We start from the raw sequence: 19,415 nt of genomic DNA, 5'->3' as shown, positions 1-19,415 counted from the left end.
AAAGATTTTCTAAGCCAACAGGTGGGGCCTCACAAAGACGTGGAACCGGAGGTTCCATTTCAAAGATTACTATGACTACTTTACATTACCATAGTACCACATGATGGACACATTTGCCATCCCTTACATCTTACATCAATCCTATCCTCCCTACTGTTCTGGTGACTGTGTGGGGAAGGGAGTGGGAAACAACAGGATATACCTACAATGGATAGATTTAGCATTTGATGCCTCTATACCTACTTTCTTTTTTTTTTTTTTTTTTTGAGACGGAGTCTTGCTGTGTCGCCCAGGCTGGAGTGCAGTGGCGCGATCTCAGCTCACTGCAAGCTCCGCCTCCTGGGTTCACGCCATTCTCCTGCCTCAGCCTCCCCAGCAGCTGGGACTACAGGTGCCCACCACCACGCCTGGCTAATATTTTTGTATTTTTAGTATAGGCAGGGTTTCACCGTGTTAGCCAGGATGGTCTTGATCTCCTGACCTTGTGATCCACCCACCCGGGCCTCCCAAAGTGCTGGATTACAGGCGTGAGCCACTGCGCCCAGCCTATACCTATTTTCTGTTACATATTAACAGGTTAAGTCAGACCAATGCGTATAATTTTGTAATTTGATAGAAAAAATAAAATTTGAAATCCAAAGGATAAAATGAAGACCAAAAAAAATTTAAAAATAAGTTTTCGGAGCCAGGTAATTACAGTCGCTGGTCATCCAGGCAACTTGGGAGACTGAGGCAGGAGGATCTCTTGAGATTAGCAGTTCAAGACCAGCCAGGGAAATAAGCAAGACTTTCATCTCTAAAGACATAAGAAAAAAAGTTTTCCTGATCTAGGTCAGAGGCCACACTGGATCCTGAATGAACGTACTTGGGACTAAGGGGATAAAACATTATGTGGGTATCACAAGCCTCTTGTGGATAACACTGCACTCAGAGGTGACCTGGCCGAAAAGAGGAATAATAAAAACATCGGCTGAGCATATGATATCTCCACACTATAGAAACAGGGAAGTCCTAGAAACTATTTTAAAGCATTAAAAAATACTTGAAAGAAATTAGAGGAAGAAAATCATGGCATCAAACCAACAGTCTCAGGGGCCATCACTACTGCTAAATATACATCATAACAGCAAACCAGCTGTGCTGACAAAAATGAAGTGAAACTCCTTGCTTTCTGCTTCTTGCCAATGCAAAGGGCTGCTTATTAATTAAATCACCATTTTATGCCTCATTATAAATAATTAATGTCCAATGTAGAAACATCTAAAAAATAAGGAAGAGAATAAAAAAGAAAATAATCACTCAAGCCTTCCCTAGAGATAACCGTCGCTATATTACTTTCTAATCTTTCTCCTATTTACATTTAATTTTCAACTTTGCATTCCATTTTATTTACTTACATTATATCATAAATCTTTCACATGCATTAAAAGTTTTATAAACCAAAAAAATTTTTTTTTTTGAGATGCAGTCTTGCTCTGCCATCCAGGCTAGAAAGCAGTGGCATGACTGTGGCTCTCTGCAGCCTCCAAACTCCTGGACTCAAGCAATCCCCCCAATCCTCCATCTCAGCCTCCTGAGTAGCTAGGATTACAGGTGCATGCCACCACGCTTGGCTAATTTTTTATTTTTGTAGAGATAGAGTCTCGCTAGGTTGCCCAGGCAGGTCTTGAACTCTTGGCCTCAAGTGATTCTCCCAGAGTGCTGAGATTACAGGCAGGAGCCACCATGCGCAGACTGTAAACCAAATTTTAAATGGCTATTTAAGATTTACTATTTAGGCCGGGCACAGTGGCTCATGCCTGTAATCCCAGCACTTTGGGAGGCTGAGGTGGGCGGATCGCAAGGTCAGGAGATCGACACCATCCTGGCTAACACTGTGAAACCCCGTCTCTACTAAAAGTACAAAAATTTGGCTGGGTGTGGTGGCACACACCTGTAATCCCAGCCACTTGGGAGGCTGAGGCAGGAGAATGGCTTGAACCCAAGAGGCAGAGGTTGTGGCAAGCCGAGATCGTGCCACTGCATTCCAGCCTGGGCAACAGAGCAACACTCCATCTCAAAAAAAAAAAAAAAAAAAAAAAAAAGATTTACTATTTAAAACAATATATTTTTTGGCAGGATTGAGGGATGAGAAATTACCTGATGGGTACGACATACACTATTATTCAGGTGATGGTCCTACTAAAAGCCCAGACTTCACCACTATGCAACATATCCATGTGACAAATCTGCACTTGTACCCCAAAATCTATAAAAAATTTTAAAAATTAAAAAAAAAAAGGTGATGACTCATGCCTATAAATCACAGCACTTTGGGAGGCTGAGGCAGGACGACTGCTCGAGTTCAGGAGTTTGAGATCAGCCTGGGCAACACAGTGAGATCTCGTCTCTACAAAAAATAAAATTAGCTGGGCCTGGTGCATGTCTGCAGTCCCAGCTCCTCAGGAGGCTGATGTGGAGGATCACTTTGAGCCCAGGAGGTTGAGGCTGCAGTGAGCCGAGATTGTGCCACTGTACTCCAGCCCGGGCAGCAGAGATGCTGTTTCAAAAACAAAAACGAAAAACCAGGCAGGGCACAGTGGGTCATGCCTGTAATCCCAGCACTCCAGGAGGCCAAGGCGGGTAGATCACTTGAGGTCAGGAGTTCAAGGCCAGCCTGGTCAACATGGTGAAACTCCATCTCTACTAAAATTACAAAAATTAGCCAGGCATGGTGGCGGACGCCTGTAGTCCCAGCTACTTGGGAGGCTGAGGCAGGAGAACTGCTCGAACCCGGGAGGCAGAGGTTGCAGTGAGCCACAATCGTGCCACTGCACTCCAACCTGAGTGATAGAGCAAGACTCCATCTCAAAAACAAAAACAAACACGAAAACAAAACAACCAACCAAACAACAACAAAAAAAGATAAACGTCTAAAGTGATGAATATCCCAATTATCCTGATTTGCTTATTACACATTACATGAATGTATCGAAATATCACATGTACTTTGAAAATATACGTACATCTATTATGTATCAATAAAAAAAATTTTAGCCAAGTGACTCACGCCTATAATCCCAGCACTTTGAAAGGCCAAGGTGAGCAGATCACTTGAGGCCAGGAGTTCAAGACCAGCCTGGCCAACATGGCGAAACACCGTCTCTACTAAAAATCCAAAACTTAGCGAGGCGTGGTGGTACACGCCTGTAATCCCAGCTACTTGGGAGGCTGAGGCAGGAGAATCGCTTGAACCAGGAGGCAGAGGTTGCAGTGAGCCACAATTGTGCCACTGTACTCTAGCCTGAGCAATAGAACAAGACTGTCTCAAAAAAAGAAAAAAAAATTCTGGCAAATTCTATTTTCCAAAGATGTCTGCAACAGTGGCTCCTGTCCCATACACTCTGTGAGAATATTACTTCTCCTCTATCAAGAGGTGGGTGTCCATGTCTTCTTCCCTTGAGCCTGAGTGCACCTTCGTGGCTGCCTTGAGCAACAGAGTCAGGCAAAAGTGACTCTTCGTGACTTCCAAGCCTCTTTATGACTTAGGTCATAAAAACACCATGCTCTTCCACTACCTCGTTCTCTTGGGACACTCACTCCTGAAGCCAGTCACCTTCTGTGAGATGGCCCAAGCAACCCATGGAGAGGAACCAAGGCTCCCAGCCAGAGCTGGGTCCCTAGTCGAGAGTCACCTGCACTTTGCGACACACGAGCCAGCCTTGAATGCGGATCCTCCATCCTGCCCCAGTCAAACCATCTCCACTGACACCATGTGGAGCAGAGGCAAGCTGTCCCAAAAGTCCTCCCAAATTGCAGATTCAGGAGTAAAATAAGTAACTTTTATTGTTTCAGACCATTTTTTTTTCTGTCATATTTGTAACAAACAGCAATAATTAGAATACCATTGTTACTGGAAATAGGTTACATTCAACTATTACACAATTGCTTTTAGAGTTATAAGTAACTTTGTAATTAAAATGTTAGACGTAAAGGTACTAGAAAAAGGAATTTGTGGTCTACTAGCAAGGTTAAGATAGATGCTACAGTATGAGCTTGTTGACTTTGTGTTTTTCTTTCTTTGCATCCCACAAAATTAGAAAAATTAAAAATACCGGCCCCTTGAGTATTACTTCTAATAAAAACTAATCTGTGTATATCATTTTCTATGTGCTGATCTTCTCCACCCACCCTGACACACTATACCTGGCCATTGGGTTGTAGGCCTGTGCCAGGGCCCAGCAGGAGCGCAGGGAGGGTGATGATGAGTCCTTCAGCAGCTCCAGGCTCAGCCGTCTCAGCCATTCCAGCCAGTCATCTTTGGAGACCCTCCTGGCAGCACCCCAGGCCTGTGATCCCACAGGTGACAATGGAAAACAATCAGCTTCAGGGGCCAATTGAAAAAAGTCCTCATCTATTTAATGATTATTCTACTTTTAGATTTATAAGGTCCATCTTTCATGAAAAAATTCCCCTAGAGTGCAAATACAAAAGACTAATATTTAATTAAAAGCCATAAAGCAAGAGCAGCAACTCCGGAACATACCACACTGTGGAAAAAGCCTGTTTCACAACTTCTTTGTGCTGGACTCTGACTACAGCAAAGGAGAGAGTTCTACAGAACCAGAATACATGGGACTGCCACACTTGGGTGCATTCGACAAAGCCTAATGGGCTCCAGCAGGGCATGAAGGGAGCTGCATCCTCTATATTAGAACACCAAGTCATCTGACAATGAAGAGTCACGCAAGAAGAGGGAAAAGGCTCAGGTTTACACCATAGTGAATCATGTTGCAACCAGGTGAGCAGTGAGCCCAAAGCACGTGGCACTGTGGCAGAACAAGAAAAAAGGGTTGAACAGATTTAATTTCTACTCTATCCCCTCCAACTTCTCTCAAAACTCTGAACTCTCCAGACATCAAGAGTTACTATCAGGGGCAGCTTAGGCAGGTGGGTGGAAAGGCTGAGGTTTTGGAGAGGTCAGTACAGTGTAGTGGGCAACAGCCACACTCGACTCGATGGCTTGAGTTCAAATCCCAGTTCTATAACATAATTGGCTCTCTGATCTCTGGCAAGTCACTTAACTCCTCTGTGCCTCAGTTTCCTCATTTGTAAAATGAGGATTATAGTTTCTGCTTCCTGGGGTTTTTAAGTTAATAAATGTAATGAATTTATAACAGTGCTTGGCACAAAGTTAGTACTATTTGCCTATTTCTCTAAAGTTAGAAACACCTGCCTGGGATCTTGGCTCTGCCACTCAGCAGCTGTCAACATCCTGGGCAAATTACTTGTATTTTGCAGCTGAGCCTCAGAGTGCCTCATCTAGGGATAATGTATCTAAATGACTTAGCTGGAATAAATGAGCAAAAAATGACTGTTATTATTGTCAAAACGACACCTATTTGAACTGGCCTAGCCCTAACTACACTAAATCCCTAACTTTTAAAATACGTTCTTCAAAGATTTTTCCAGCAGGACAGATCAATCCTCCCTAAATGGGGGAAATCATGTAAGTCAGAGCAGAAGGTCTCAAACTTTGGACTAGTGAAGTGGTCCAGTGAGTGAAAAGATCCCATGTGCCATACCATCAAGGACTCAACTGTCACCTTCCTGGGATATACTAGAGATCTGCTGTTGCTTCTAAAGAGTTACTGATGAATAGAATTAAACAAACTATCACTTTATGTCAAAAACCGAAGTAGAAATATTACAAGACACAAACTAAATAATACCACTAACCATACAATGAGAACCCCTGAATGAGAAGGAAGAGGGGACTAGAGACCAAAGACCTGACTTGACTTTTAGACCTTTTTCTGTTGAGCAAAATGGGAACATCCAGTCCTTTCCTGCCCATAGATATCTGGCTTCTTCCCTACAAGATGGGTTTGTGTGTAGCTGTATTATATTATATAGCAATTGTTAAAAGCTGGACATAACCAAGGAAGTATTACTAGTTTCTTTTTCCCTCTAATGAAATGGTTGGGCCTGGGTAAGGCAGAGACAATTCAACACAGTAGTTAAGAGAGTGGGCTCTGGAGTCATGCTATCTAGCTCAAATCCCAGCTCCACCATTGACGCTAGTTGACACTGGGTAAATTACTTAACCTGTCAGTGCCTCACAGTCCACATCTATAAAGTGGGACAGCAATGACAGCACCTAACTCATGGGGTTATCATGAAGATTAAATGAGTTAATATAAAGTGTTCCACCACAGTGCTCGACACATGGAAAGCACTCAATAAATGTTAGTTGTTACTATTACTTGATAAATGGCAGTAAATATGTTTTCAAAAAATCATAGCTTAATTTATCAACTAGGCCAAGCCCCCATGTGGCTCTTTCCCCCTGCTCTGTAAAACATTATCATCTCTCAATTCTTTGGGTTAGGCCAAGACCCCCATGTGGCCCTTTCCTCCTGCTCTGTAAAACATTATCACCTCTCAATTCTCTCGGTTCTATAATAACTGTGTAAACACGAGCTGCTTCTTCTTGCCATCCACCCACTGCTGATCACCTCATCTGGTGATGCTGGTGCCTGTTCATAGAATGCCAGCTTACTCATGGTGAAGGTAAGCCCAAACAGATTATCATAAGACAGACAGTAAAGCTGCTGAAAATTCTGGAAGGCATTCTAGAGGTATATATAAATGGTTTTTATGTTTTCTGTATCAACCAATAAAATGGTGACTGAGGTGGCAAATTGTTACTCTGAAAGTTGGTTAAGACTGATAAATATACCAATCCCTAATTATTATTACATGACTATAAGGAGGCACAATTTACTTCTGAACAGTGAGTTCTGCTGCCTTTTTTTTTTTTTTTTTTTGGTGAGACAGGGTCTTGCTCTGTTGCCTGTGCTGGAGAGGTGAAGTGGTATGATCACTGCTTACTGCAGCCTTGACCTCCCAGACTCAAAAGATCCACCCACCTTAGCCTCCTGAGTAGCTGGGACAACAGGCATGCACCACCAAGCCCAGCTAATTTTTGTATTTTTTTGTAGAGGGGGATTTTGCCATGTTGCCCCAGCTGGTCTTGAACTCTTGGGCTCGAGTAATCCTCCTGCCTTGGCTTCCCAAAGTGTTGGAATTACAAGCATGAGCCACTGCACCTGGCCCCCTACCTCCTCTTTTTTTTTTTTTTTTTTTTTTTAAAGAGAATCTTGCTCTGTCGTCTCGGCTGGAGTGCAGTGGTGCAATCATAGCTCACCGCACCCTAGGATTCATGGGCTCAAGTGAACCTCCTGCCTCAGTCTCCCAAGTAGCTGGGACTATAGGCAGGTGCTACTCTGCCCAGCTAATTTTTAAAATTTTTTTCAATTCCTTTTTTTTTTTTTCTTTGAGACAGGGTCTTATTCTGTTGCCCAGGTTGGAGTTAATTTTTTTCTTTTTTTTTTTTCATTTTTCATTTTTGTTACAGAGATGGTGTTTTCCTATGTTGCTCAGGCTGGTCTCAAACTCCTGCTTCAAGTGATTCTTCAAGTGATTCTGGCCTGCCAAATTACTGGGATTACAGGCATGACCACCACGCCCAGCTCTCACAATTTACTTTCCAATGAACTAGATCTGAGAGGCAGCTGCAGAGGATTTTGTCCAGAATTTTGAACTTGATCTACTTTCTCAGGTGAGATAAATTAAGAGTCTTTCTTTTGTCTATCTGGCAAGATTTATGCTTATTTTTTCCAAGTCTAGGTAAAAAGCAAAACTTCCTGGAAGCAAACTAGATTAGTGAGGAATTTCCTAAAACAGAGAGAACAAAGCTCTAAAGCAGGGTGGACGGCTGCCTGGTTGGAAGGACATTCTGAACCTAGTCAGGATGAAAACATCTGGGTGGAAATGTACATTTGGCCTCCTGCCTGGCCCCTCCCTCCAGTGTGAGGTGTCAGTAGGGTGTACTCAATGACTGCCTGGGAATGCCAGGTGATTGATAATCTTTTTCTTCCTCCTAAAGTCTCAGATTAGCAGTTACAAAATCCCCAAAGGGAAAGCAGCATCACTCCTGACCAAGGAATATTTTACTACCTCCATCTTAACCCAGCAAACGTTTCTTAGCAGTAGTCACTTGAAGCTGTTCTTGTGAGTAAAGACTCTGAAACAACAGTAATAAACCCCCAGTGTTCCAAAGCTGGGCGTGAGCCCGCACACATGCACAAAGAACTGCGTTCAAATCTTCATGTGCTTTGCCAAGAGAAGTGAACAAGTCATCTGGGACAATCTTGCCCAGTTCTTCACCTCTATCTGCTGCTGTACATGGAGTGGGCTGGCTAACAGATGAAAAATAACACTGAAATTGAAACTGGAAGTTGCTTACAGTCACTAGAAACATGAAGGACTAATGCAAAATGTGGAAAATACTCGATGTGGTATATGTATTTAAAAGTTGGTGAAGTAGGCCGGGCACAGTGGCTCAAGCCTGTAATCCCAGCACTTTGGGAGGCCGAGACGGGCGGATCATGAGGTCAGGAGATCAAGACCATCCTGGCTAATATGGTGAAACCCCGTCTCTACTAAAAAATACAAAAAACTAGCCGGGCGAGGTGGCGGGCACCTCTGGTCCCAGCTACTTGGCAGGCTGAGGCAGGAGAATGGCATAAACCCGAGGGGCGGAGCTTGCAGTGAGCTGAGATCTGGCCACTGCACTCCAGCCTGGGCGACAGAGCGAGACTCCGTCTCAAAAAAAAAAAAAAAAAAAGTCAGTGAGGTAATTATGATTATTCTGCTCTGATTCACTAGAGAAACTGCCTGTTTTTAGGTGGATGGCTGGAGGTATACATGGTGAAAAGCTGATCATATCTTAGGCTTTGGCCAGCAGAGATAATTCAGTAATCACTTGGAAAGATCTAAAACCTCACTACTCAAAGTATGGTCCATGGGCCTGCACCATCACATTAGCTAGCAGCTTGTCAGAAATGCAAAGTATCAGGCCCCAAATCAGACTGCCAACATCAGAATAAGCATTTTTACAAGATTCCCAGCAACTGGTAAGCCCAATGAGTTTGAGAAGTTTGAAAAGCACTGTTTTAAAGCGCCTTCATCAGCCTCACTGCCAACTAGGGAGCTCACCAGCTTTGTTCCCTTAATATAAAAAATGAGAATGTATTTGCAACAAAAAGTTCTACCATTCATATTCCAAGGGAGCACAAAAGGACATTGCGTTCTCTACTTTTTCTCTATTCAAAACAAAATTACAATTCAGACACCTGTAAAAAGACAAAATGATCTAAGTTCATGGTATCTAGATTTCTGGAAAAAACACCTGGGCCGGTTTTTGGTTGGTTTAAACAGCTGAAAGTTTTGAGTAAGTGAGAAGAGCAGAGCTCTCCTTTCCCAGTCCCCTGCAACAATGGACTTACCTTTTGGAGATTGATGGTGCTGACGTGCAGTTTCTTCATGGGTCCTGTTTCCACTGGTCCACTAGCCAATGCATCCCCTTGGCCACTCCTAAGCATTCGATGCTGGTAAATCAAAGGATCCTCCTCTTCATCAGCAAGTGTGTATCCCTGCAACCAGAGATTTATAGGAAACACCTACAACTCTACTAGATGCTTCTGGTTTAGGAAATATCCTTATATTTTGGGAGGTGCAGACCTGGTGGAGCCAGGATTTCAGTAAGTAAAAAGTCGCATGAAAAAGCTAGCCAGGCGAGGTGGCTGGCGCCTATAGTCCCAGCTACTCGGGAGGCTGAGGCAGGAGAATGGCGTAAACCCGGGAGGCGGAGCTTGCAGTGAGCTGAGATCCGGCCACTGCACTCCAGCCTGGGCGACAGAGTGAGACTCCGTCTCAAAAAAAAAAAAAAAAAAAAGTCGCATGTATGGACAAAATGAACCACAGATGGGCTGACTCCCCAACTGTAGACAGTCTTTGCTAGTCACTCCTAGTTAATGACAAGCACTGACTTAGTAGTACGAGCAAGCAACCATGCAACTAGCAAAGATAAACAATTGTCGGCAATGGGAAAAGTGATAAAAGTGTTTGGAGTAAAGGCAGCAAACAGCCCTCATCCCCTGGCTTTTTTAAACTTTTTAAAAAGAATTGTCTATTCATTTATTTATTTGTGCCACTCCCTACCTGCCTATCTATCTAATCTAACCTATTATTTATTTATTTTGAGACAGAGTCTAGCTCTGTCTCCCAGGCTGGAGTGCAGTGGCACAATCTCAGCTCACTGCAATCTCTGCCTCCTGCGTTCAAGCAATTCTCTTGCCTGAGCCTCCTGAGTAGTTGGGACTACAGGTACGCACCACCATGCCTGGCTAATTTTTGTATTTTTAATGGAGATGGGGTTTCGCCATGTTGGCCAGGCTGGTCTCGAACTCCTGACCTCAGGTGATCCTCCTGCCTCAGTCTCCCAGAGTTCTGGGATTACAGGCGTGAGCCACTGTGCCTAGCCTTTAATCTACTTTGAGATACGGTCTCATTCTGCCACCCCTGCTGGAGTGCACTGGCGCAATCACAGCTCACAGAAGCCTCAGTTGATCCTCCCACTTCAGCCTCCTCAGTAGCTGGGACCACGGGTATCCGCCATCATGACCAGCTAATTTTTTGTATTTTTTGTACAGATGGAGTTTTACCATGTTGCCCAGGCTGGTCTCAAACTCCTGGGCTTAAGCGATCCACCTGCCTTGGCCTCCCAAGGCATAAACCACCGCACCCAGCCCCCTGCCTGTTTTTATACAGCCCAAGAGCTAAGAAGGGTTTTTATACTTTTAAATGGTTGGGGGTAAAAAAAAAATCAAAAGAAGACTGATATTTTGCAACACATAGAAATTGAGAGAATCAAATTTAGGTGTCCATAAATAAAGTTTTAGTGGAATGCAGCCAGGCTCATTGTTTACACATCGTGTGTGGCTGCTCGCAGGCTGTAGAGGCAGAGCTGAGGAGTTGCAAAAGAGACCACATAGCCTACAAAACTGCAAAAAAGTTTGCCAATCCCTAGTTTAGAGCTAAAAAGCTACACAAACTCCCATAACCAAGATTACAAGAATATCAAGTAGTAAAGACAACAGGGACTTTAGAACAGAAAGGAAGTATAGTTCACCTTGACAATTCTGCAGATGAGCACATCATAGCGCTGATGATTGATTCGGTGTCGCACCAGAACTTTATTCACCATTGGAATGAAAATTTGGTACTAAAACAGGAGGGGGAAGAGATCAGAAACTATCATTTTGGAGAGTGGAAAAAAAGTAGAGGAAAACATATTATACAACTAAATTATGACCATTTCTTCTGGGTTTGTGACTAGCTCTGTGATATTCAGAAGAATCCTTCTTCCCATCTCCTGCCATAATCCTAGTCTAAGTCCTCATCACCTGGTTTATGATGGTGGCTTCTTGAGAGATCTTTGCTTCTGCCCTTGCCCCCACAGCCTATTTTCTCACATTGCATTGACAGTTATCATTTAAAAATATTAAGTCAGATCTTATTTTTCCTGTGTTCAAAGTCCACCAAAAACTTCCAGTCTTGCTCAGAGTAAAAGCCGAAGTACTTACAATGGCCCACAATAGTGATTTGCATATTTTAGTGGGCATCAGAATCACCTGGACAGCTCATGCAACCAGAGATTGCTGGGCTCCACAGTTAGAGCATCTGATTTAGCAGGTCTCAGGTGAGATGAGGTCTTGCTGTTGCCCAGGCTGGAGTGCAATGGCACAATTATGGGGGTCACTGCAGTCTGGAACTCCTGGGCTCAAGTGATCCCTCTGCCTTAGCCTCCTGAGTAGCTGGGACTACAGGCACATGTCCCTATGCCTGGCTAATTAAAAATTTTTTTTTTTTGTGGAGACAGGGTCTTGCTACGTCTGGAGCTGGTCTCCAACTCCTGATCTCAAGCAATCCTCTTGCCTCAGCATACCACATTGCTGGAATTAGGGGTGAGTCACTGTGCCTAGCTCAAGAATCTGCATTTCTAACAAGTTCTCAGGTATGTAGATACTGGTATTGCTTGTCCAGGAATTATACTTTGAGAGCCACAGGCCTACAAATCTAGTCTCTACTGTTCTGCCTTATCTCTGTCACCTTAACTCCAAGCACTTCCCCGTTGCTCGCTCCTCTGAGGTCACACTGCTCTCCTGCTGTGCCCTGACCTCTTTAAGCAAGCTGCTGCCTCAACCTTAGCACTTGCTATGTCTTCTCCTTGCATCCAATTCTTTGCAACTGAGCCTTTATTTTATCTAGGTCTCTGCTTAAGTGTCAACTGATCAGAAGTCTTCTCTGTCTACCCTAAATAAAGAGCACTTCACTTTAACCCATCATTCTTAAGAAACAAACTGTTCATTTGCTTTGCTTCATTAGGATGGAAGCTCTATGAGAGCAAGGACTTTATTCTTTTTACCCTGTTATCCCCAGAACGGCACTTAGCTCACATAGGTTGCTCAATAAATGTTTGCTGAACACATGAAAAAAAAAAGCAAATAATTCCATGTTCTCTGATGGTGGCTGGCATCAGACAAAGTATGAGTGGCTCACAGACAGTCTTCTTTCCAATTACGGCAGAAGAGCACCTATCTGTCCAGACTCCCATCTTACCTTCTTCCCTAGTTGAAAAACAAGTGAAGACAGCGTGTCCATGGCTGTGGAGCGCAGTTCTGGGCTCTGGTCCAGTGTTCGAACAATAGGGTGAATGATCCGGGAGGCATAGTCAGTGAAATCCAGGGACTCTGTCAGGCGGTCCACAGTCTCTAGCGCTGCCCTACAACAATGGCTAACATACAGTACCTGCTAATATACAATCTCCAAGGAAGAGACGTGACTGAGGGTGAGCTTAACAATCAGCACCAAAGGGATGGGAATGAATGGCTTCTAAGGTATTTTGGATGACATGGATCCAACATTTATTCCAATGGGATAGGGATAGTTAAGATTTCCATAAACCTGGGATATTTCTAGACTAAAATAACATGAGTTGAAATAACAAAAAAATAGAAAGATGGCCTGGGAACTTAAGAAACAAACATTTTCAACAAAACATTAAAAGCTTAATGATTGCTAATCCAAAAGGGGAGGTGCTCACTTTCGAGATGGCAGTGGAGCTTCAGGGGCATCAAACAACTTCACAATAGGAGGCAGCAGTAAATGTAGGTAGTCATCCAGGTTGGCGCCAAACAGCTGGATTGCAGCCAATAACTGCAAAAGGGAGCAAAAGCATGGTGATGAATAGTCAGGTCCCAAGTAACTAGGGACACGCAGCAGGTGGTGGTACGGATAATTCAAAGTTCTCAGGGGACTGGGAAAAGCCTTTATTAAATGGCCTTGAACTACATCCTTTTGGTAGCACTTTCCCCCCCCTCATTTTATTTGCTTACATATTACTTTGCTTTCTCTGTGTTTATTTGAGTTGATAAGGAACCCGCTGCTGGATAATAAAGAGAATTAGTCTGGGATAAAACATTTGCCAAGATTAATCTATTGAAAGACATAAGGATAATCAAGAGAGGATTACAGACATTCTGTAAACTGCACACATTGGGTATTAGTATTCTTGGGATTCTGTCTTATGGAGTGGGCATCAACCTGTCACTCAGAACGAGGTCTCAGTTTTTAGCTGATCACCCAGGGATTCAGAGGGAAGCAGAAAATCTCTCTGGAAGATGACATAGGCTACTCACCTTGATAGAGACGATGCGGCCTGGGCTGTTGTCATGCATGAAGACACGCAACATGTGTGGGATCAGCTGGGGCAGGTAGAGCTTAAATTCACCCCCAAGAGCTACCACAATTTGCTCAATGAGAAGAATGATCGTGCTCTGAATTGAGGTGTTCATGACCCAGAATTCCTACAAAGAGAGAAAAGTTAGAGGAGCTGAGTCGGTCCCTTTCTGCTGATATATGAACCGAGGAATCGAGATGGCCAGAAAAGCAAAACTGTAGTGAGCATGGTCTGCGCCGAGATCAACTCCTCACTCCCCTCCTCCCGCTGGGCCCTTCTTGTGTCTTGTGTTGCAGCCATACTGGACAAACTCAATTGCATTTCCCCAGATGCAGCAGGCTACCTGAGTCCTCTGGGCTTTGCTCATGCTGCTTCCTCTGCCTAGAATCCCACTTCTTGCTCAGCTACGCCCTGTCTTTCTAGACCTGGCTCTAGCCTCACTTCTCCTACGCAGGCTTTCTTCTTCTCCATGATCCACTTGGATTCTTCGCACTCCCTTTGATAGCGATAGCAGTTTTAAGACTTCCTCTGCTTTGCCATCCTCCCTCTAGATTGTAGGCTACTTAAGGACAAGAAACCCCTATCTCTGTATCCCCAGAATCTATCAATCAGAGCATCTGGAATATTCTAGAATGAACAGATTACTAAGTCACTCGAAAAACTCCGAAGTGGTCCAGGGTGGACGTGGACCTTACTTTGGTATCACCTGATCTCGACCAGAGGGTGACTCCAGGATTACAAAGATTTCCTGGCTTTTCTGGATTTAGATTTTGCTATTAATAGATAGCATCTGACATCTGTCCCCTCCCAAAAATCTATCCATCAGGCCTGAACAATGCCACAAAATGAGCCCCTTTCTACACCCACATGGTTATTTTCCACACAAGTTACTAAAATAAAAACTTGGCCACCTGGCCACAGATCCTGCCTCAGTGTTGCAAAGCAAATTAGTCCAGGCCTCTAACTCCAGGAAAAGCTATTATTTCAAATCAACTCAAAAAGACAGCTGCCTATCACCATCTTTAAGAGTTCTGGAGTAGGAGATTTAATGATAACAGAAACCCTACTAATCATGGCAACACATGAATGTTAATATTCTTGGAGCCTCTAAATAGTTCAAAGTAGAAGTCCATAAAAACAACGATAATTCCTCAGACGAAAGGCTTTATAGAGAGATATAGTATTTTTATTTAAAAAGGTATCTTAAAAAGCATAATGGTTTAGAAAGTAAAAACCATACTAGAAGATGCTGGTAAAACTTTCTTTCTCTCTACTTGGAGAGAAGTATTCTCTCTGAAAGATCTGTGTTTTCTAGGTTAAAAGTGTTGCCAAAGAAACACCACAGATTTCAGAGCCTCCAGAGTTTGTCTGATGTTCATTCACTTGAACCCCACTCTGCCTTCTTTAGAGAAGGCCCACCTACCTCCCAGCTGCATTATCATCAGCTCCTCACAGGGGCTTCTCTACCTCAAAGAAGCCAGGCAGCCTGCCGAGGGATGTCAGCTGGATCACTGTTCACAAAGACTATTTTCTTCCCAGACTCGGGGGAGCTCATTAAAATGCTCAGAATCAACAGTCAAAGGAAGAGCCCCCGCTGCACCTTCTCTATCTGGGGTGAAATGGAAGCTGCATTTTGCAGCTCCCTGCCTCACTTCCCTGTGTTTTGGTCATCAACATGTTATGACTATAATATGGTCATATTGTATCCTTGTTTAGCCTTCTTGGGGGGATTAAGTCACAGATTACTACATCCTCCTCCCATGAGGACACTGCTTCTTCCCTTGCCCCTCTTCCCACTAAGACGAGCCACTGGCCTCTTTAGTATTCTGCCTAAATCTTCCTTGTACAGAGGCTTCTGTGGTAGGAGTCAGGGAATAGAGCCGCTTTTAATTATTTATACATGTAAGGAGGTTTATCAGTTCTGAGACCCAAGTGTTGGGAAGTTCCATTTGAAACCAGCCATTTTTATTTTAGTCCTGCTGTTTCCTCCAAACTAACCACAAAGGTCTGGTATGAAAGAACAGAAATCTTCCAACTCTTTGAGGACATACTGTCCCTGCAAAGCAACCTTCCTCTCAGAGACATTTAAATTACATAGAACAGAAGGAAAAATGATATTGCCAGTGGGGTGTCTTCTGGCACCTACTTAATCCATGTTATAAAATCCTGGGACCTCAGCCTTTTCTTATGTGCCACTGCAGTCAAAAGGTGGTATGTATGGTTTTGGAGGTAGCAGGGTAAAGCATCACCTTGTTCCTTGGTGCCCAACACGTGTCAGTCATATTTAACAGCCCTAAGAAAACCCAACCCCCAATCCCTTCATGGTTTACGAGCAGTAACAAAGAGGGCGTTCATGAGAATAGAAAAGCACCGTTGTGATATTAAAGTGAAATTGCTTTGTTGTGTGTGAGGCAAATAACCCAAGAGTCTATTTCTGGCAGAACAATTACTTCAGGATTTCTCTTCAGCCTTCGTGCCTTGTAGTTTTATACCTGGGAACCTGGAGCAACAGCCCTTCCTCCCCCTCAATATCCAGTGGGCTTTGTTCCATTTCCTGTACTAAGGCTGTAACAGCTCTACAAAGATCCATGAAAAAAATGTCTGTCATTTAAACTTGCTTCTGAGCCTTCCTCGACCCAAACATGGAAGAGGCCAAAGCACTAACTTCTACTCACTCTCATGAGGGTGACTATTTCATCCATATAAGGTCTGATGTGGCTCTTCACAAAGGACACCAACATTCCCAGCTGCTGGAACAAAAACTGAAATGGACAAGAGGTCAACCAGTTGGTATCATGAAGGACACTGAACCCCCAGGCTTACCTTAAGTTCATGTGAACAAATACAGACAACTATGGAATGGGTTTTCACACTATACCATCTACTGAGAATATATTTCAAAGACCCAAGTTTGGCTAGGTTTGGAGGCTCAGTGCTTTGGGAGGCTGAGGTGGGAGGACTGCTTGAGGCCAAGATTTCAGTAACAGCCTGGGCAACATGGCGAGATCCTGTCTCTACAAAAAAATACAAAAAATTAGGTGGGCACTTGCCTGTAGTTCTAGCTACAATGGATGCTAAGGTGGGAGAAACGCTTGAGCCCAGAAGTTCAAGGCTGTAGTGAGCTATGCACGTGCCACTGCACTCTTCAGAGTGCAGGGTGACAGGGTGAGACCCTGTCTCTCAAAAAAAAAAAAAAGACACAAACTTAAATGGTGATGGTGGTGGGAACTCAAAACAATTATCAGGGGCTTTTACACACCAGGCGAGCCAGTTACTGCATAGCAGGGTCTTTGTAACCCTCATTTAACCTCCCTGTGCCCAGGCTTTTCCATGGGAAAATGGAAATAATACTTCACCTCACAGACTTCTAAGGCTTAAACGGGATAATTCACGTCAAGCACTAGAACAGGGACGTGAATACTGTTCAGATATTCAGTATTCAATGAATATCTGTTATCATTGAAGGATTTCTGGAATCACTAAACCTAAAAACAAACCTGAAAGTTTTTACCAACTATAAATGTACCTTTTGTTTATTTGGCTCTAATTAATTACCACTCACTTCCTAAACTAAATACAGCTAACTCTTGATTATGGGTATTGTAGCTCATTTACAGTAATTAACTCATTACTTAGGTCTTAATTAATTAACTATGTCTCTGAGAGATTATGAGCCAAAATAGCAAGCAAACTGGGGTAGGGATAGGATGAGGGGATTCTACTTAAGTCAGTACCTTTTAGGTGTAGGAAGAAAAGACATCCACTAAATAAAGTTGGGAATAAGGAAGGTGTGAGTAAAGAAAATCTCAACTACTTTCCAGGTTAAAGATTTGTCTTCAAAATGTAGGTTTTATTTTGTTATGATCTTCAGAGAGTATTACATGCCAGTAATAAGTAGCAAATGATATTTGACACCCCTTCCTCCCATTTTTTTTTTGGAAACAGAGTCTCGCTCTGTTGCCCAGGCTGGAATACAGTGGTGTGATCTTGGCTGCAAGCTCCGCCTCCCAGGTTCAAGCCATTCTCCTGCCTTAGCCTCTCAAGTAGCTGGGAATATGGGCGCCCGCCAAAAATGCCCGGCTAATTTTTTTTTTTTTTTTTTTTTTTTTTTGGGGGAGACAGAGTTTCACCATGTTAGCCAGGATGGTCTTGCTCTCCTGACCTTGCCCTTCCAAAGTGCTGGGATTACAGGCATGAGCCACCGCGTCCAACCCCCTTCCCCAAATTCTTACAGCTTTCTCTGCCTTTGCTTCTCTCCATTAACAAGGGTAACTTAGAAAATGAACATGTATGTTTTCACTCCTATCCACATGCAAGTCTGGTAAGTTGGGATAAATAAAAAGCATTACTTAAAAAAAAAAGTGTTATTTCAAACAGTGAGTAATGGACTTATAGTATTTATTACCCAAAGAGGCAGGATCAATAGGACATACAGGATCGGGCTCAAAGAAGAGTCTGAACATATTTCCTAATGATAACTTTGACTTCCAAGGTGATTACAGCCTGGTCACCACGTGGCACACATTTGACTCAGTAGACTCATTTCTACCTATCTCCTGGTCCCTGCCATCCCCCAAACTGAATCACTACAGTTTTGTAGTGATTCCCTATATAAATATGTATAGTGGTCCCTATATAAATATGTTATTACAGGCCTGGCATGGTGGCTCATGCCTGTAATCCCAGCACGCTGGGAGGCTGAGGTGGGCAGATCACAAGGTCAGGAGTTTGAGACAAGCCTGGCCAACATGGTGAAACCCCATCTCTACTAAAAATACAAAATTTAGCTGGGCATGGTGGCATGCACCTGTAATCCCAGCTACTCAGGAGGCTGAGACAGGAGAACTGCTTGAACCCAGAAGACGGAGGCTGCAGTGAGCCAAGATCACACCACTGCATTCCAGCCTGGGCAGCAGAGTGAGATTCTATCTCGAAAAGAAAAAGCCTGAAAGTAGAAAACCTAAGCTGGAGGAAAACAGGCCAATAGAGATGGCAGGAAGGTCAGAGAAAACTGAGAGACAGAAACAGGAAACAAGCTTCCTGGTCCTTGGTGCCATTTTATTAGGCACAATTAGGGAGCACTTTGGTGGCTGATTCATAAGGAGTAGCTGCCCAAGGGATATGGACAGGCAAGCACCTCAATGCTGAGGAGAGAGCTAGAGGAGCTGCCTCTTCTCCCTTTGCCTTTCACAAGCATTCTTTTTTTCCTTGGAACATGAGTATTTTAAGAGAACAGTTTTGCTCCTGAAAATATCATGCACTAGATTTCCTCCCAAACTCTCCCACTATGACAAGCCTAAAATTAAGGCAAAAAATATATAAACATGATTATAAGATTATTAGAACTGAAGTGGCCAGGCACAGTGGCTCATGCCTGTAATCCCAGCACTTTAGGAGGCCAAGGCAGGCAGAAGTCCTCGAGCTCAGGAGTTCAAGACCAGCCTGAGCAACATGGTAAAACCTTTTCTCTACCAAAAGTACAAAAAAAATATCAGCTGGGCATAGTGGCATGTATCTGTGGTCCCAGTTACTTGGAAGGCTGAGGTGGGAGGACTGCTTCAGCCTTAGAGGTGAGGTTACAGTGAGCTGAGATCATGCCACTGCGCTCCAGCCTGGGCAACAAAGTAAGACCCTATTTCAGAAAAAAAAAAAAAAAGAACTGAAGCCTCTCACATAAAGCCAGATTTTCAAAGAGCTACATATTAAGATAAATAGTGAGTTAAAAAAAAAAATCTGTCCACTGGTAAAAGGAGATAAAGAAATTTGCCAGTTGTGATGTGGGGTCTAG

General features: G+C 43.5%; 1 protein-coding gene across 3 annotated transcripts in view; it reads right to left on the bottom strand.

Annotated features, from left to right (window-relative positions):
• The window catches only part of MTOR (mechanistic target of rapamycin kinase), a 151,048-nt gene that overhangs the window by 88,613 nt on the left and 43,020 nt on the right, over nucleotides 1–19,415 (bottom strand). For all 3 annotated transcript variants that reach the window (XR_002726332.1, XM_023191944.1, XM_023191945.2), the window contains 7 exons: nucleotides 16,303–16,389; nucleotides 13,587–13,754; nucleotides 12,992–13,104; nucleotides 12,508–12,670; nucleotides 11,018–11,110; nucleotides 9,333–9,479; nucleotides 4,186–4,328 (listed from right to left, as the gene is read on the bottom strand). Coding sequence is in view for 2 of the 3 variants with exons in the window: in XM_023191944.1 (XP_023047712.1) it covers nucleotides 4,186–4,328; nucleotides 9,333–9,479; nucleotides 11,018–11,110; nucleotides 12,508–12,670; nucleotides 12,992–13,104; nucleotides 13,587–13,754; nucleotides 16,303–16,389 (914 nt within the window). In the remaining variant the exon portion in view is untranslated. The remainder of the gene's footprint in view (nucleotides 1–4,185; nucleotides 4,329–9,332; nucleotides 9,480–11,017; nucleotides 11,111–12,507; nucleotides 12,671–12,991; nucleotides 13,105–13,586; nucleotides 13,755–16,302; nucleotides 16,390–19,415) is intronic.

This window comes from Piliocolobus tephrosceles, chromosome 1 (assembly GCF_002776525.5).
Source record: "Piliocolobus tephrosceles isolate RC106 chromosome 1, ASM277652v3, whole genome shotgun sequence".
Classification (NCBI taxonomy): Eukaryota; Metazoa; Chordata; class Mammalia; order Primates; family Cercopithecidae; genus Piliocolobus; species Piliocolobus tephrosceles.
Note: the sequence above shows the minus strand (reverse complement) of the source record. Positions and strands in the feature narration are given on the sequence as shown.